The 15,458-nt window shown below is 37.9% G+C and overlaps 1 protein-coding gene across 1 annotated transcript in view; it reads right to left on the bottom strand.

Annotated features, from left to right (window-relative positions):
• Positions 1–15,458, bottom strand: part of KDM2A (lysine (K)-specific demethylase 2A) — a 150,708-nt gene that overhangs the window by 39,882 nt on the left and 95,368 nt on the right. Inside the window, exons 6-10 of the mRNA XM_012665583.1 lie at positions 9,182–9,360; positions 4,609–4,715; positions 4,131–4,224; positions 2,812–2,965; positions 1,733–1,848 (exon numbers count right to left, since the gene is read on the bottom strand). Coding sequence (XP_012521037.1) covers positions 1,733–1,848; positions 2,812–2,965; positions 4,131–4,224; positions 4,609–4,715; positions 9,182–9,360 — 650 coding nt within the window. The remainder of the gene's footprint in view (positions 1–1,732; positions 1,849–2,811; positions 2,966–4,130; positions 4,225–4,608; positions 4,716–9,181; positions 9,361–15,458) is intronic.

A 15,458-nucleotide genomic window follows, 5' to 3' on the forward strand; every position in this document is an offset into this window, starting at 1 on the left:
AAACATTCTAGAAATAATTATTAAATAAGAATAAAGACTAATGGTTCCATCACCATAATTATAATCAGCACTTATCAAAAATGGGGTCATTAAATGATATAGTAGTGTCCAAACAAATACTCTCTCCTATGTCAACTGGCATAATTTGCTGTATTTTTTGGTCTAATAAAAGGTGCTGTCTGAAAGGTAGCTGTAAACTCACCAAAAGAAATACCACTGTTAGAGCAGCTAAGATGCCAAAAGTTAAACAAACAAAAACAAAAAAAGAAATAAATCCAATACGGATGTATAGTCTTACACAGGCTATGTATTATAGAAACTACTAGGTTAGGAATCAGAAACCTCATGTCTGTCACATTTTTGAAAGATTATGCAAGGCCCTGGAACTCATCTATAAAACTAAGATAATTACCTCAAAGGTATGCTGTACAGATGAAATGTAAATACATGTTAAAATTTCTGAAATAATGTTATCAAAGTTTAGGAATCTGTTTTAAGTAACACTTGCTGAAAAAAATAAGTGAATGCAGTATGAAACTATTTTAACATTTTTACACTAAACCATAGCATGTCCTGTACCTTCAAGTGTCTGTACCCAATCACTGAACTCCAGGCAGGTAAGGAAACAGCTCCAGGTAGGTAAAGTGTGAGAGCAAAATAATATGAACTCAGCACAGTGCTGACGTCATAACTAACTAACTTACAGTTGTAAAAAACATGTATCTGGTAAGCTTTATAACAACATCTATATACTTGATCATTTATTTCCATTACAGTGTATAGCTAGACAAATACATACAATCTGTGCATTATATAAGGCAGTTGTCCAGTGAACACCCAGATGTTAACTGTGGGAGACTATTTAGAAAGGATCATCAATGATGGAAGAAATGAGCAAAACGAGGAGCAACTATCAAGGTTAACTTGCTGCACCATCTCAAAGAATTTCTGTTCAGGGGGCCAACAATTTTAACCAAGCATTCCCTAGGTCTAAGACACTGAATGAGCCCCAGATGCCTTTCTTTCCTTCAAACAAAATCTACTTTCTGTTTCTTAACATAGTGGTTAACGTCTCCCAACTCCCTGTGTGGTCCTTTGGCATGCCTTTAACAGAATAACGAATAATGTACTTGCTTAATATACTATAAGCGCCCATGTCTGGACGGGGAGAAGAAGGGTTGGGAATATAAGATTATTTTTTACCAAGTCTTCATTCATAGAAAGCAGACTTTCTCTGGCCAGAATTTCTTACCTGCAGCAACAAAGTCAGTCATTCTTGCCTCCCTTTCTTTGGTATTATTATTATTTTTTTTTTTTGAGACAGAGTCTCACTTTTTTGCCCGGGCTAGAGTGAGTGCCATGGCGTCATCCTAGCTCACAGCAACCTCAAACTCCTGGGCTCAAGCGATCCTACCGCCTCAGCCTCCCCAGTAGCTGGGACTACAGGCATGCGCTACCATGCCCGGCTAATTTTTTCTGTATATTTTTAGTTGTCCGATTAATTTCTTTCTATTTTTAGTAGAGACGGGGTCTCGCTCTTGCTCAGGCTGGTCTCGAACTCCTGAGCTCAAACAATCTGCCCGCCTTGGCCTCCCAAAGTGCTAGGATTACAGGTGTGAGCCACCATGCCCGGCCAAAACTGAAGTTTTGACACTATCAATGAATCTCTTGCAACATCTGTCTTAATTGGAATAAACTTCTTCACATTCAATTGTTACATAAAATTACTTACCCGTGTCCTATCTTCAATGTTGTATATTTTTAATTGCATGGGGATGTTGAAGCTATGCAAAAAATTGCCTCCAAACACTAACGTGTCTGTAGGAGTATACACAGCATGAATCCAGCCTAGAAGAAAGGGAAGGGAGGGCAGTGGCTGAAAGCACACATTACAACAAGGCTCTCTCAGTATAGGACCCTAGATCAGGCTCTTTACTCTGATTCTGCTAACTTAGTGGTTGGTCAAATTACTTAATCTCTCACAGTCTCAATTTCCTTTAAAAAACCAAGTTGTTGGTGAGCATTAAATGAGAGATACACGTAAAGTGTTTAGCACATAATAAATTTTTAATAAATGCTACCATTTACTGGAGCACCAACTATGAACTAGGCTCTGGACAAGATAGTTTACATGTATCCTCATTTACTCCTCACAACAAAATCAGACACTGATTTAAATATTTGACCAAAATGGTATCTAGCAGGTAAATGTATCATCAGAATTCTAATACAGGTCTGTGACTCCAAAATCTGTGGGTTTTTTTTTTCTTTCTTTTTTTCTGGAGACAGAGTTTATTGTCCCAACTAGAGCACAGTGGTGTCATCATAGCTCACTAACTCCTGGGCTCAAGTGATCCTCCCATCTTGGCTTCCCAAAATGCTGGGATGACAGACATGAGCCACTGTGCCCAGCCATGTGCTCTTCCATAAGTGCTTATTTTGGAACTAGTGAGTTTATCAAAAATATTGCTGATTCAGCACTCTAGCCTTCACAGCCATTCCCTAGAAGAGAAGGTAGCCCTTCATCTCTGTAGGTCGTATATCACCTGCAAAACAGGTCCTATCTATAGACATTCTGAGTTCCTAAAGCTAATGTGGGGCCCAAATGTGCAGATCTGAAAAGCCTTTGCTGGCAATTCAGATACACCTTTATTGGAAAAATCACTGCTTTTAAAAATACTCCATATGACAGGAAAAGACACCATTGTTTTTTCTCCACCCAGCATCGTAACCACTCTTGGTGGTAATCCATTAATTTCTTTTTAAGAAAAGGAAGTGGCTAACCAACCCACTTTCCCCCATTTTGCTTACCTGAGGGAATGACGAAGGTATAGCCCTGCTTGAGCTCAATGCGCTGGCAATCTGACACCCGGTCACCCAGAAAGATGTCTCCCTGTTTCCCTGACAGCAGCCAATTCTCGTACAGCTCCAGGTTGTGGGCTGTAGGGGGGATGAGCCAGAAGACCTGTGAGTTAAAAAACTTCAGTCTGTTAACAGCCATTGACATGACCCAGTCATCTCCCTCAACTGATAAACAGGTACAAAGTTAAGACCACCAGGTAGAAGACAGACTAGCAATTCCCCTAGCCTATAGAACTTGACTATTTGGGAAACTCTAGAAGTCGCGAGGAAGTAGATCTTTCTTGTTCTCTATTTGATCAAACAGCATTAGGGCTTCCCTGGGGTTTGACTGCAGAACCCAGAATCCATCCAGGACTCAGAGAGAAGAGGGGCATTTGGTTCATTAGGTAGTCCTTTATACACCCGACTGACCTCTAGAATCCTAAAAAGCACAGTCAGTTGGGTACAATATCTTCAAAAGACTGGTCCTGGTTGCTTTGTTCCCAAGGTAGTAATTAAGACCAATAGGACTTAAACATCTAAAGTAAACAAAGTGACTTTTTGGATTTGGAGGTATAGTCATTCTAGAGTAAGACTTCACATTTTACAAAGTATTATCTGTTTTCATTCTAGTTCTACTTTTCACTCACAAATGCATACACTCTAGTAAAGGAAAAAAGGGTAACAATAGAGTATAATACTATATACCTCTGGTATTACTTTTAGATCTCCATTCTTAAGTAGCATTCGGAAATATTCTGACAAGCTGGAATATAATTCTTTATGAATGAGGACAGTCCTCCAAAACATATTTGCATTTACATCTTCAAAAAGGACCCAAGGCTTCCTCTGGTCACATTTCAGACCAATGCCTCCATAACAGGAGAAGTTGTTTTGGATCTTAATTTGCTGATTTCATCGTGAATCTATCTAAATTTTTTGTTCCTTTCCAACATGTTACTACGTTTCCAAGTACAGGAATTATCTTGTCCTCCTAAAATCACTTTCTTGGCTTCACTTGAAGAACTCTGTTTTGGGAATCCAGAAATAGGACTGTTGAGATTACTAAGTACCATGCCAATACTGGTGTAATGACAGTGGACTAGATGAATACTAATTCCTACTGAACACTAGCCAAGAAGGTCAAGTTAATCTACATTTCTTTCCAGATACGAATGGGAACAATTTCCTAACAAATTCATTTCCAGTGTATATTAAACATACGTGAACCAAAGCAAAGTCATATAACCAGCTTCAGATTTCAACCCCTATCACAACTGTGACCGTACCTTTCCCCCTTGATGGATGTGATACCAAACAGAGGTACCACCAAAGTCCACATGGAAGTCAGTATAGCAGCCTCGAACACTCATTAGACAGTACCTGACCCAAAAAAAGCAGCAGCATTAGTGTACTGATGAAAAAAAGAGGACCTGTCCCACCAAAATGCTACACAAATGCTACAAAATGTTCTCCCCTTGTGTACTCCCTCAACCTTCCACCTAATCAGCTCCTGATAGGTGAAAGGAATGCAATTTCAAGTCATCACATTATCAGAGGTTATAGTTTTTTTTTTCCTTTAATCATGTGATTATATGCTATGTTCACATACACTCTTCCTTTTGGAATTGTAAAGTCTACTCTTTAAATAATTCAACTTTTTGATCGTTTAGCACACAGAATGAAGCTTATAAGAGAGGAACCATTCCTTGCTATCACTTTGGTCTTCTACAGCACATTGAGGAAAATGCAGGGCACGTCACTTACTTCTGCACTTTAGGGTACTGCATCTCCAAGATGGCATTTGTTGATTCAGTCTGACTTTCCTTCAAGTGCCTTGGCCACATGTTATCTACCCAGTCAATGAAATCCACCTTTAAAATGGAGGAAACATTTAGGCTCCAAAGGAAGGGTTGGGGTTAAAGAGAATTTTAAAGTTAAGAAAAATAGAATTCTGTGAAATGCACATTAAAAGACTACAATTTAATTATAATTAAAACAATCTGTTGGTGAATCTTAGGGTCACTAAGCAAACATTCTAGAAATAATTATTAAATAAGAATAAAGACTAATGGTTCCATCACCATAATTATAATCAGCACTTATCAAAAATGGGGTCATTAAATGATATAGTAGTGTCCAAACAAATACTCTCTCCTATGTCAACTGGCATAATTTGCTGTATTTTTTGGTCTAATAAAAGGTGCTGTCTGAAAGGTAGCTGTAAACTCACCAAAAGAAATACCACTGTTAGAGCAGCTAAGATGCCAAAAGTTAAACAAACAAAAACAAAAAAAGAAATAAATCCAATACGGATGTATAGTCTTACACAGGCTATGTATTATAGAAACTACTAGGTTAGGAATCAGAAACCTCATGTCTGTCACATTTTTGAAAGATTATGCAAGGCCCTGGAACTCATCTATAAAACTAAGATAATTACCTCAAAGGTATGCTGTACAGATGAAATGTAAATACATGTTAAAATTTCTGAAATAATGTTATCAAAGTTTAGGAATCTGTTTTAAGTAACACTTGCTGAAAAAAATAAGTGAATGCAGTATGAAACTATTTTAACATTTTTACACTAAACCATAGCATGTCCTGTACCTTCAAGTGTCTGTACCCAATCACTGAACTCCAGGCAGGTAAGGAAACAGCTCCAGGTAGGTAAAGTGTGAGAGCAAAATAATATGAACTCAGCACAGTGCTGACGTCATAACTAACTAACTTACAGTTGTAAAAAACATGTATCTGGTAAGCTTTATAACAACATCTATATACTTGATCATTTATTTCCATTACAGTGTATAGCTAGACAAATACATACAATCTGTGCATTATATAAGGCAGTTGTCCAGTGAACACCCAGATGTTAACTGTGGGAGACTATTTAGAAAGGATCATCAATGATGGAAGAAATGAGCAAAACGAGGAGCAACTATCAAGGTTAACTTGCTGCACCATCTCAAAGAATTTCTGTTCAGGGGGCCAACAATTTTAACCAAGCATTCCCTAGGTCTAAGACACTGAATGAGCCCCAGATGCCTTTCTTTCCTTCAAACAAAATCTACTTTCTGTTTCTTAACATAGTGGTTAACGTCTCCCAACTCCCTGTGTGGTCCTTTGGCATGCCTTTAACAGAATAACGAATAATGTACTTGCTTAATATACTATAAGCGCCCATGTCTGGACGGGGAGAAGAAGGGTTGGGAATATAAGATTATTTTTTACCAAGTCTTCATTCATAGAAAGCAGACTTTCTCTGGCCAGAATTTCTTACCTGCAGCAACAAAGTCAGTCATTCTTGCCTCCCTTTCTTTGGTATTATTATTATTTTTTTTTTTTGAGACAGAGTCTCACTCTTTTGCCCGGGCTAGAGTGAGTGCCGTGGCGTCAGCCTAGCTCACAGCAACCTCAAACTCCTGGGCTCAAGCAATCCTTCTGCCTCAGCCTCCCGAGTAGCTGGGACTACAGGCACATGCCACCATGCCCAGCTAATTTTTTCTATATATTTTTAGTTGTCCGATTAATTTCTATTTTTTGGTAGAGACGGGGTCTCGCTCTTGCTCAGGCTGGTTTCGAACTCCTGAGCTCAAACAATCCGCCCGCCTCAGCCTCCCAGAGAGCTAGGATTACAGGTGTGAGCCACCGCGCCCGGCCTCCTTTCTTTGGTATTATTAGGTAACTTCTGACTAGAGAGAGAATTTGTGGTAACATGCTTATACTTTTCTTCTTAGGTTAATCTTTGGCTTTTATATAAGCCCTTTGCTAAATACCCTGATCCATATGGGAGCAAGTCTCCAGTAGGGATTATCACCAGTTATGATCTGTTCTGCACTAAAACTAGGGCCAAACTGGCAAGATGTCCAGTATCATGGACCTAATCTATTCATATACTGTGCAAAACAATTCATGGCCTTCCAGGAACTAATTTCCCCATCACCAAACAAATGTGCACGGTTGCCATTTTTTATCTACCTCTCAGTTACTGCTGGAATGACAGCAGTAGCTCCCACAATGGACATGTATAAAGTTGCCCACCTTCCTTTTACACATGCTATTCCTTCTAACTGCAATTCTAGTCTCCCTCTTCCTGCCTCATTATTTCCTTTATGTCAAGCATAGGTATCACTTTCTCCAAAGAGCTGCCCCTAATTCTCCTCCAGTTTAGGTTAGTTGAGTCCTTCTTGCATACTCCTACAATATTCTGTATTTATTCACTTTTTTTTTTTTTTAAAGGACACGGTTTCACTGTGTTGCCCAGGCTGGCCTCGAACTCCTGTGCTCAAGCAATACCCCTGCCTCAGCCTCCCGAGTAGCTGAGACTACATATGTGCACCACCATGCCCAGCTGTTTATTCACTTCTGAAGCATTTACCATAATGTAGTTTTTATAAATGCCTATTTTCTTATCTTTCTTCCCTATAAGTCTCTAAGCATTCTGAGGACAGGAATGATGTTATTTTCCACTGTATCTCTAGCACCCAGCATAGTACTTAGTAAGGATCACAGGGAATAAGAGATTATGTAGCTCTAGATTTAAGAAATATTAATATGATATGTTCCGTATCTTGATTATAGTGGTACTTACACGAGTAAACACATCTTTCAAAACTCACTGAAATGTACTCTTAAAATGGGTATATACTTTATTGCATGTCAATTTTACCTCAATAAAATTGGTTTTTAAAGAGCACTACTGAGATACATTGGAAAAGATTTAGATAAATGAAGGGATATACTATGGAGAAAAATTCCAGGAGAATAAGCATGTTACTGCTTCTGTAGCAAGGTCAGAAAAAGCTTGCTTGGTTTTAGGAAGTGACCTTTGTAGTAGTTCACTAAATTTTTCCAGGCATGTTTTAAGTCCCTAAAAGATACTGGTGCATTGTGGCCTCTGCCCTCTTGATAATTTTTATCTCTGAGCCCTCTCATTGCTACTCCTCCATTTAATAGTGTAGCATGTAGCATTTCTCTAATTTCTATAAAATGATGTACCATTTTTATCATTAAGATTGACAAAATGAGTAAGTTGAGGATGCTACAAACAAGGCTTCATGTGTGAATGGTCATACATTTCTAAATCTTAATGGAAAAGTATGATCCAGGTCAAGTTTTACATTTATAGCTATAATTATATTATTTTTAAATGAAAATTCTAGAAATATTAAAGAAATACACTTTAAACAATATTACTATAATTCCTATATCTCTTTCTAACTGAATTCTCTGTTTACTAAGCAAACCTTGTTTGGCTAGTAAGAAGGCTAAATTCTCACCAACTGTTTTCCTGCACTTCCACATGACCAAACAATAACATAAGGATTCTTTTCATTCTAGGGAGGGAAAAAGTTTTTCTTAATGAGAAATTCTGCTTTTAGTTGTAGCATCTCCACTAACAAAAAGTAATGACAAGAAATTACACTGTCTCTTTAGACAATAGCAAAATATTGAGAATATTTCCCCATTTGTCTATACATATCAATATGTTGGTGATAATAATGCAATTTAGTAGTAGGCTGAAGGTATACACATTTATTAAGTAAAGATGTTAAAAGCAATTACTATATTTCAACTTTGAAAGTCAAAGAATATAATTAGGATAATTTCAAAGATGACTAGATAAAATGCTAAGGACTTGACTTTAATTAAATGACTAAAACATTCCAACCTCTACCGTACTAGGTGGAATACTTTACTTAAACAAGTTCTGGGTCAGGAATAAAATGAACAGAAATGACCCCAAAATGACCTGGTATGTTCCAAAAATGAAACCAAGCTGCCTCAGGGAAGCAGGTATTCCCAACATCCTATAGACAAAAGATGGGTTAAATCAAAATCTGCTTTCTGGAAAGCTTAGGATCAAAAGCAAATTAAACTGAATTTTGCCTTAAGATGGATTGCCAAACTCTTACTTCTATGGTCACCCACTAGATCCTACTCAAGCAATCACCTCATAAAATGCTCACCTGGCTCTAAACTAGTTTTCTCCTAAGCTTCTGGTAAGTGTAAATCTAGAGGACAGAAATTTCTTAAGCAAACTCCCCACCAAAAATTATCTTGTAAACAGTAAATTTTAAGACTCCTCGCCATCACAGGCAAAGGTCAATGTTCTTAAATTATTTTTTGATACAAATCAGAGGGGATCCTGCCCTACATAATAAAACGAAGTGATTTTGGAAAATGCAGGGTCTTCTAGAAATACAAATTATTCTTATCAAATAGTCTTGTTCACCTTCAGCTTAATCTCGGTATGTGCAGAAATTTATAAATTCTTCCAGTATAAAAGTAAGTCTTTTGGTGACAATGACAATATAGAGAAAATGATTAGACTAACCGTGGAGGGCCTCTGCACCATGTTCTCCAGCCTGGTGTGGCTAAATTCTAGGCTGATGACATTATAGAGTTTTTCTCGCTCCTCCTCTGGGGTCTCATAGTAGCGTGTCCACTGAGCCATGGTCATTTCAATGCCTTTCTGGGTGTTCACATCCATGACATCCACCATGCGACGACTCCCTGTCATAAAAGATGCATTGATCATCTCTGGCAAGCCACTAAATCCTTAAATATATTAAGAATATAAAACACAGGGGAAAGAAACAAACTCCCCTTTCTTATTTTTAGTAATAAACAAGGAGAAAGTTCTCACTCAACATGGATAATCAAATCACAGAAAATGGGAACGACAACAGTATGGCCTGTTTTTTTTTTTTTGAGACAGAGTCTCACTCTTTTGCCCGGGCTAGAGTGCCATGGCGTCAGCCTAGCTCACAGCAACCTCAAACTCCTGGGCTCAAGCGATCCTCCTGCCTCAGCCTCCCAAGTAGCTGGGACTACAGGCATGCGCCACCATGCCTGGCTAATTTTTTCTATATATTTTTAGTTGTCCGATTAATTTCTCTGGATTTTTAGTAGAGACAGGGTCTTGCTCTTGCTCAGGCTGGTTTCGAACACCTGAGCTCAAGCAATCCGCCCGCCTCGGTGTCCCAGAGTGCAAGGATTACAGGCGTGAGCCACTGTGTCTGGCCTTTTTTTTTTTTAATTTTTCTTTTTCTTTTTTTTTTTGGTTTCTCACAGCTTCCCATTGGCCAACCTATGGCCTGTTTTCTACACTGTCAGTTGTTGAATCTTTTATTTGATATCTCACTTAATCTTAACAATTCTAAATGCTAAGTACTAATCTCCATTTCATACATGAGAAACTACGTGTTAGGTAACTTGCAAGACAAAGCAGGACAAGAACCCACGAAGCCTAATTCTAGAGTCAATGCTCTAATCCACTGAGTTATACTGCTTTGATGCAGGTTTGAAGATTGACCTAATCTATCCCATAATTTAAATAAAAGATCCACTAGTTAGTGGGTAATAGACTGAATGTGAATTTATCCATTCTTGATCCACAGGGTTATTTAGCTAGTTATTATCAAGTAAATTATTCCTTAATCCATAGGTTTATTTCCCAAACCTGTCCATAATTATTTCTAATATAAAAGCCTCCTTTCATTCATTCCACAAATATTTACAGAATGATAAAGACACCATGATGGACACAAATATTTATAACAGATTCTCAACCAACTATAACAACTACAACAAAACGCAGAATGCCACAAGAGTTTACATAAAATAGTAGGAGTACAGGGCAACAGCTTTGGAGCCAAAGAGACCTAAGTTTAAATCTTAGCTCCAATACTACTTGGGCAGGTTATGTAACTTCTCTGAACCTTAATGTCTTCTTGAGGGTTAATATCACCTTGTGGGCCACTGGGAAGATTTAAAGTCAATGAAGTAAAATGTTCAGCACAAAGCTGGTGCTCAATTAAACAGCGGAAACAAAAGGAGAATATTATATTTTTATTAGGCCAATCAGAAAAGGCTTTAGGAAAAGAGGGGGAAGAATAAATAGAATTCTGAAAAGAATCAACAGGGACGATTCCAAGCAGAGGCAACAGCATAAGCTAAAAGATTCAGAAAATGAAGGTCAAGGATGGGAGAGAAAGAATAAAAAAGCTGCCAGTATTGTCTGACTTGTATGACTAATGAACACCTACTAAATGCCTGGCCTTGTTGGATGTAACAGGTACTATCAGAACCTGATTCCTTGCCTTCAAGGAGTTTACAGTCTAGTAAAGAGATAAGAAATAATCATCAAGAAGAGAATATTGCTACAGTGAAGTAGACAGGGCAGAATATACATAAAAATATAACTGATGATGCAGGGCAATGGACTGAACATATCTTGCATGTTGTGCAAGAAAAAGTGAATGCCAACTCAAAACTGCCATGAGATACCACTTCATACCCACTAGGATGGCCATTATTTAAAAATTGGAAAATAACAAGTACTGCCAAGGATGTAGAGAAATTGGGACCCTCATACATTACTGGTGGGAATGTAAAATGGTGCAGATGCTATGAAAATCAGGTTGGCAGTTCCTTAATAAATTAAACAGAATAACTGTATGACTCAGCAATTCCACTCCTAGGTATATATCTAAAACAGGTGTTCAAATGAAAGCTTGTGCATGAATATTCACAGTAGCACTATTCACAACAGCTGAAGGCAGAAAGAGCTCAAAGTATATTAGATGAACAGATAAATAAAATGTGGTCTATCCATACAATGAAATATTATTCAGCCATAAAAAGGAATGAAGTTCTATATTAACACACACTATAAGGGGTAAATCTTGAAAACATGCTATATGAAAGAAGCCATACACAAAAGGCCACATATTATACAATTCCATTTACATGAAATATATACATTAGACAAATCCACAGACAGTAAGTAGATGAGTTGTTGCTGGGGATAAGGGGAGGAGGGAATGGGAATGACTGCTTAATGGGTATGGAATTTCTATTGGGGTGATGAAAAAATTCTAGAACCAGATAGTTCTAGAATTGTTGGTGATGGTTGGTTACTATAAATACACATAATGCCACTGAATTATATACTTTTAATATGGTAAATTATATATTGTCAGCATTTAACCACAATTTTAAAAACTAAAAATGAAAGCAAACGGTTTCCTTCAAGAATGTAGAACAAAGCAAAGTTCTATTCTTCTTCTTCTTCTTTTTTTTTTAAAGAAAGAGACAGGTCTTGCTATTGCTCTGTCGCCCAGACTGGAGGGCAGTGGCATGGATGATAACTCACTGCAACCTCGAACTCCCAGGCTCAAGTGATCCTCCTGCCTCAGCTTCCTAAGTAGCTGGGACTAGAGGCAGACACCACCATGCATGGCTAATTTTTAAATTTTTTGTAGACACGGGGTCTTGCTAGGTTGCTCAGGCTGGTCTTGAACTCCTGGGCTCAAGCAATTCTCTCACTTCAGCCTCCTAAAGTGCTGGGGTCACAGGCATGAGCCACCATGTCTTCAAAGCACCATTCTTCTAATGCTACCAGAACACTTAGTACAGGCATGCCTCAGAAACATTGTGGGTTTAACTCCAGAACATAGCAACAAAGCAAACACTGCAATAAAATTCCATTAATTTTTTGGTTTCCTGGTGCATATAAAAATTATGTTTGCACTATACTGTAGTCTATTATGTGTACAATAGTATTATATGTAAAAAATGGACATATCACAATTAAAAAATACTTTATTGTTAAAAAATGCTAACAATCATCTGACCCTTCAGTAAGTTATAATCTTTTTGCTACTGGAAAGGGTCTTGCCTAGATGTTGATGGCTGCTAACTGATCAGAGTGGCAGTTGCTGAAGGTTGGGGCGGCTGTGACAATTTCTTAAAATAAGATAATCAAGCCCACTACATTGACTCTTCCTTTCATGAAAAGATTTCTCTGTAGCATGTTTGACAGCTGTTTGACCCATAGTAGAACTTCTTTCAAAATTGGAGTCAATCTCCTCAAACCCTGCTGCTACTTTATCAACTCAGTTTATAGAATAGTCCAAATGCTTTGCTGTCATTTTAACAATGTTTACAATATCTTCACCAGGAGTAGATTCCACCTCAAGAGACCACTTTGCCCATCCATAAGAAGCAACTTGTTATCGTTTTAACATGAAATTGCAGCAATTCAGGAGCATCTTCACACTCCACTGTCTAATTCTAGTTCTCCTGCTATTTTTACCATACCTACGGTTACTTTCTCCACTGAAGTCTCGGACGCCCTCAAAGTCATCCATGAAGGTTGAATCAACTAAGGCTATGTCACTTTCTTATCATTCCTGTGTCCACTGGAGTAGCACCTTTAATTTCCTTCAAGAACTCTTCCTTTACATTCACAACTTGGCTAACCACAAGAGGCCTAGCTTTTAGTCTGTCTCGGCTTTTGACATGTTCTTCCTCATTAAACTTAATCATTTCTAGCTTTTGATTTAAAGTGAGAGATGTGTGACTCTTTCTTTTACCTGAGCACTTAAGAGAGCACTTTAGGGTTATTAATTGGCCTAATTTCAATATTATTGTGTCTCAGGCTATAGGGAGGCCTGAGGAGAGGGACAGAGATGAGAATGGCCATTTGGTGGAGCAGTCAGAACACACACAACATTTATCAATTATGTTCACTCTTATACACAGATGCAGTTCATGGCATCCCAAAATAATCACAATAGTAACACTGAAGATTACTAATCATCATAACAGATATAATAATAATGAAAGAGTCTGAAATAGTGCAAGAATTACCAAAATGTGACAAAGACATTAAGTGAGCACATGCTGTTGGAAAAACGGTGTCAACAGATTTGCTCAACAGAGTTGTAAAAAACTTGCAATCTGTAAAAAAAAAAATACATATCCCCAAAGCACAATAAAATGAAGTATGCCTGTACTCTGTGTATGTACCAGAGCACTTAAAGTAATCATGGTCATTGTATTTACTGAGAACTCAGCACCCTTGAACTACAGTACAGGTTTGAACTACGTGAGTTAGCTTATATGTGGATTGGCTTCTACCTCTGCCACCCCTCAGAGAGCAAGACTAATCCCACCCCTTCCACCTTAACTCACCCAACATGAAGATGACAAGAATGAAGACTTTTATGATGATCCACTTCCATTTAATAAACAGTAAACATATTTTCTCTTTCTTATGATTTTCTTAATGTTTTCTTCTCTCTAGCTTACTTTATTGTAAGACAACATTATATAATACATATAGCATACGAAATATGTGTTAAGCAAACTGTTTATGTTATTGGTAAGGCTTTTGGTCAACAGTATATTAGCAGTAGTTAAGTTCTGGGGGAGTCAAAAGTTACATGTGGATTTTTGACCGAACAGGGAATCAGTGCCCCTAACCCCTGCATCCGCGTTGTTCAAGGTTCAATTGTACATGCCAGACATTGTTCCAAGCACTTCACAAATAACTAACTTTTCCAAGGTTACACAGCAAGTAATTAGCGGAGCCAGGATTTGAACCCAGATAGTTGTGCTCAAGTCCACACTCTCAACTAACGTATCCTGTTGCATGAAGTTTACATGATAAAATGGTTTCCTTCTTTCTGGAACATAAACTGACACTGAAGAAGTAACAATCTACTTCAGGTTGAAAGAAGAATTGGATTAGCAAAAGTGCATATAATGATGATGGATTATTACAATCAATATTTTGTTCACTGCAATTTGACAATCGTCAGCTATCCAAGAAACAAAAAACAGCTAACTTCAAAAAAACCTGGACAGAAAGTTAGTTACCAGTTGAAATATCTGATAGGTCTATTAGGTTAGATATAATTGCTGCTTTATTTTAAATTACAGCAAAGACATCTTGTGACCATTCTTGGTCTATTTAGAAAATATACGGTTCCAAAGGGCTTCCAAAGAAGACTATTAGCAGTAAACGGATTACTGAAGAAATGAAAAAAATGGTAGGGAAGTGGGAAGAAATCCAAAGGAAGACTGGTGACTGAATAAGACCTTATATATTTGCATACTTCAAAAATCTGAATATTATATCCACGAACCTACTTTCTTTTTCCCAAATGTTTAAAATTGTGGTAAAATACATAAAACATAAAATTTACTATCTTAACCATTTTTAGGTGTACAGTTCAGTGTTACTAAATGCATTCACAACAGTGAATAAGGCATAAGGGTTCCCATTTCTCCAAATCCTCACTGACAGTTATTAATTTTCTTTTCTCTCTTTTTTAAAGAGAGACAGGGTCTCACTCTGTCGCCCAAGATGGGGTGGGATGCAGTGGCACGATCATAGCTCATTGCACCCTTGAGCTCTTGGGCATGTGCCACTATGCCTGCTAATTTTTTTTTTTGGTAGAGACAAGGTCTGGCTATGGTCTCAAATTCCTGGGCTCAAGTGATCCTCCTGCCTCAGCCTCCCACAGTGTTGAGATTGCAGGTCTGAGTCACTGTGTCTGGCCTAATTTTCTATTTTTTGGATAGTAGCCATCCTAACAGATGTGAGGTGGTGTCTCATTGTATTATAGATTTGGTGTGCATTTCCTTAATGATTAGTTATGATGTACACCTTTTCATGCGCTTTATTGGCCATCTGTATATCTTCTTTTTTTTTTTTGAGACAAGAGTCTCACTGTGTTGCCTGGGCTAGAGTGCCGTGGCGTCATCCTAGCTCACAGCAACCTCAAATTCCTGGGCTCAAGCGATCCTCCTGCCTCAGC

The sequence above is a fragment of the Propithecus coquereli genome, unplaced genomic scaffold (genome assembly GCF_000956105.1).
Source record: "Propithecus coquereli isolate 6110/MARCELLA unplaced genomic scaffold, Pcoq_1.0 Scaffold120, whole genome shotgun sequence".
Taxonomy (NCBI): domain Eukaryota; kingdom Metazoa; phylum Chordata; class Mammalia; order Primates; family Indriidae; genus Propithecus; species Propithecus coquereli.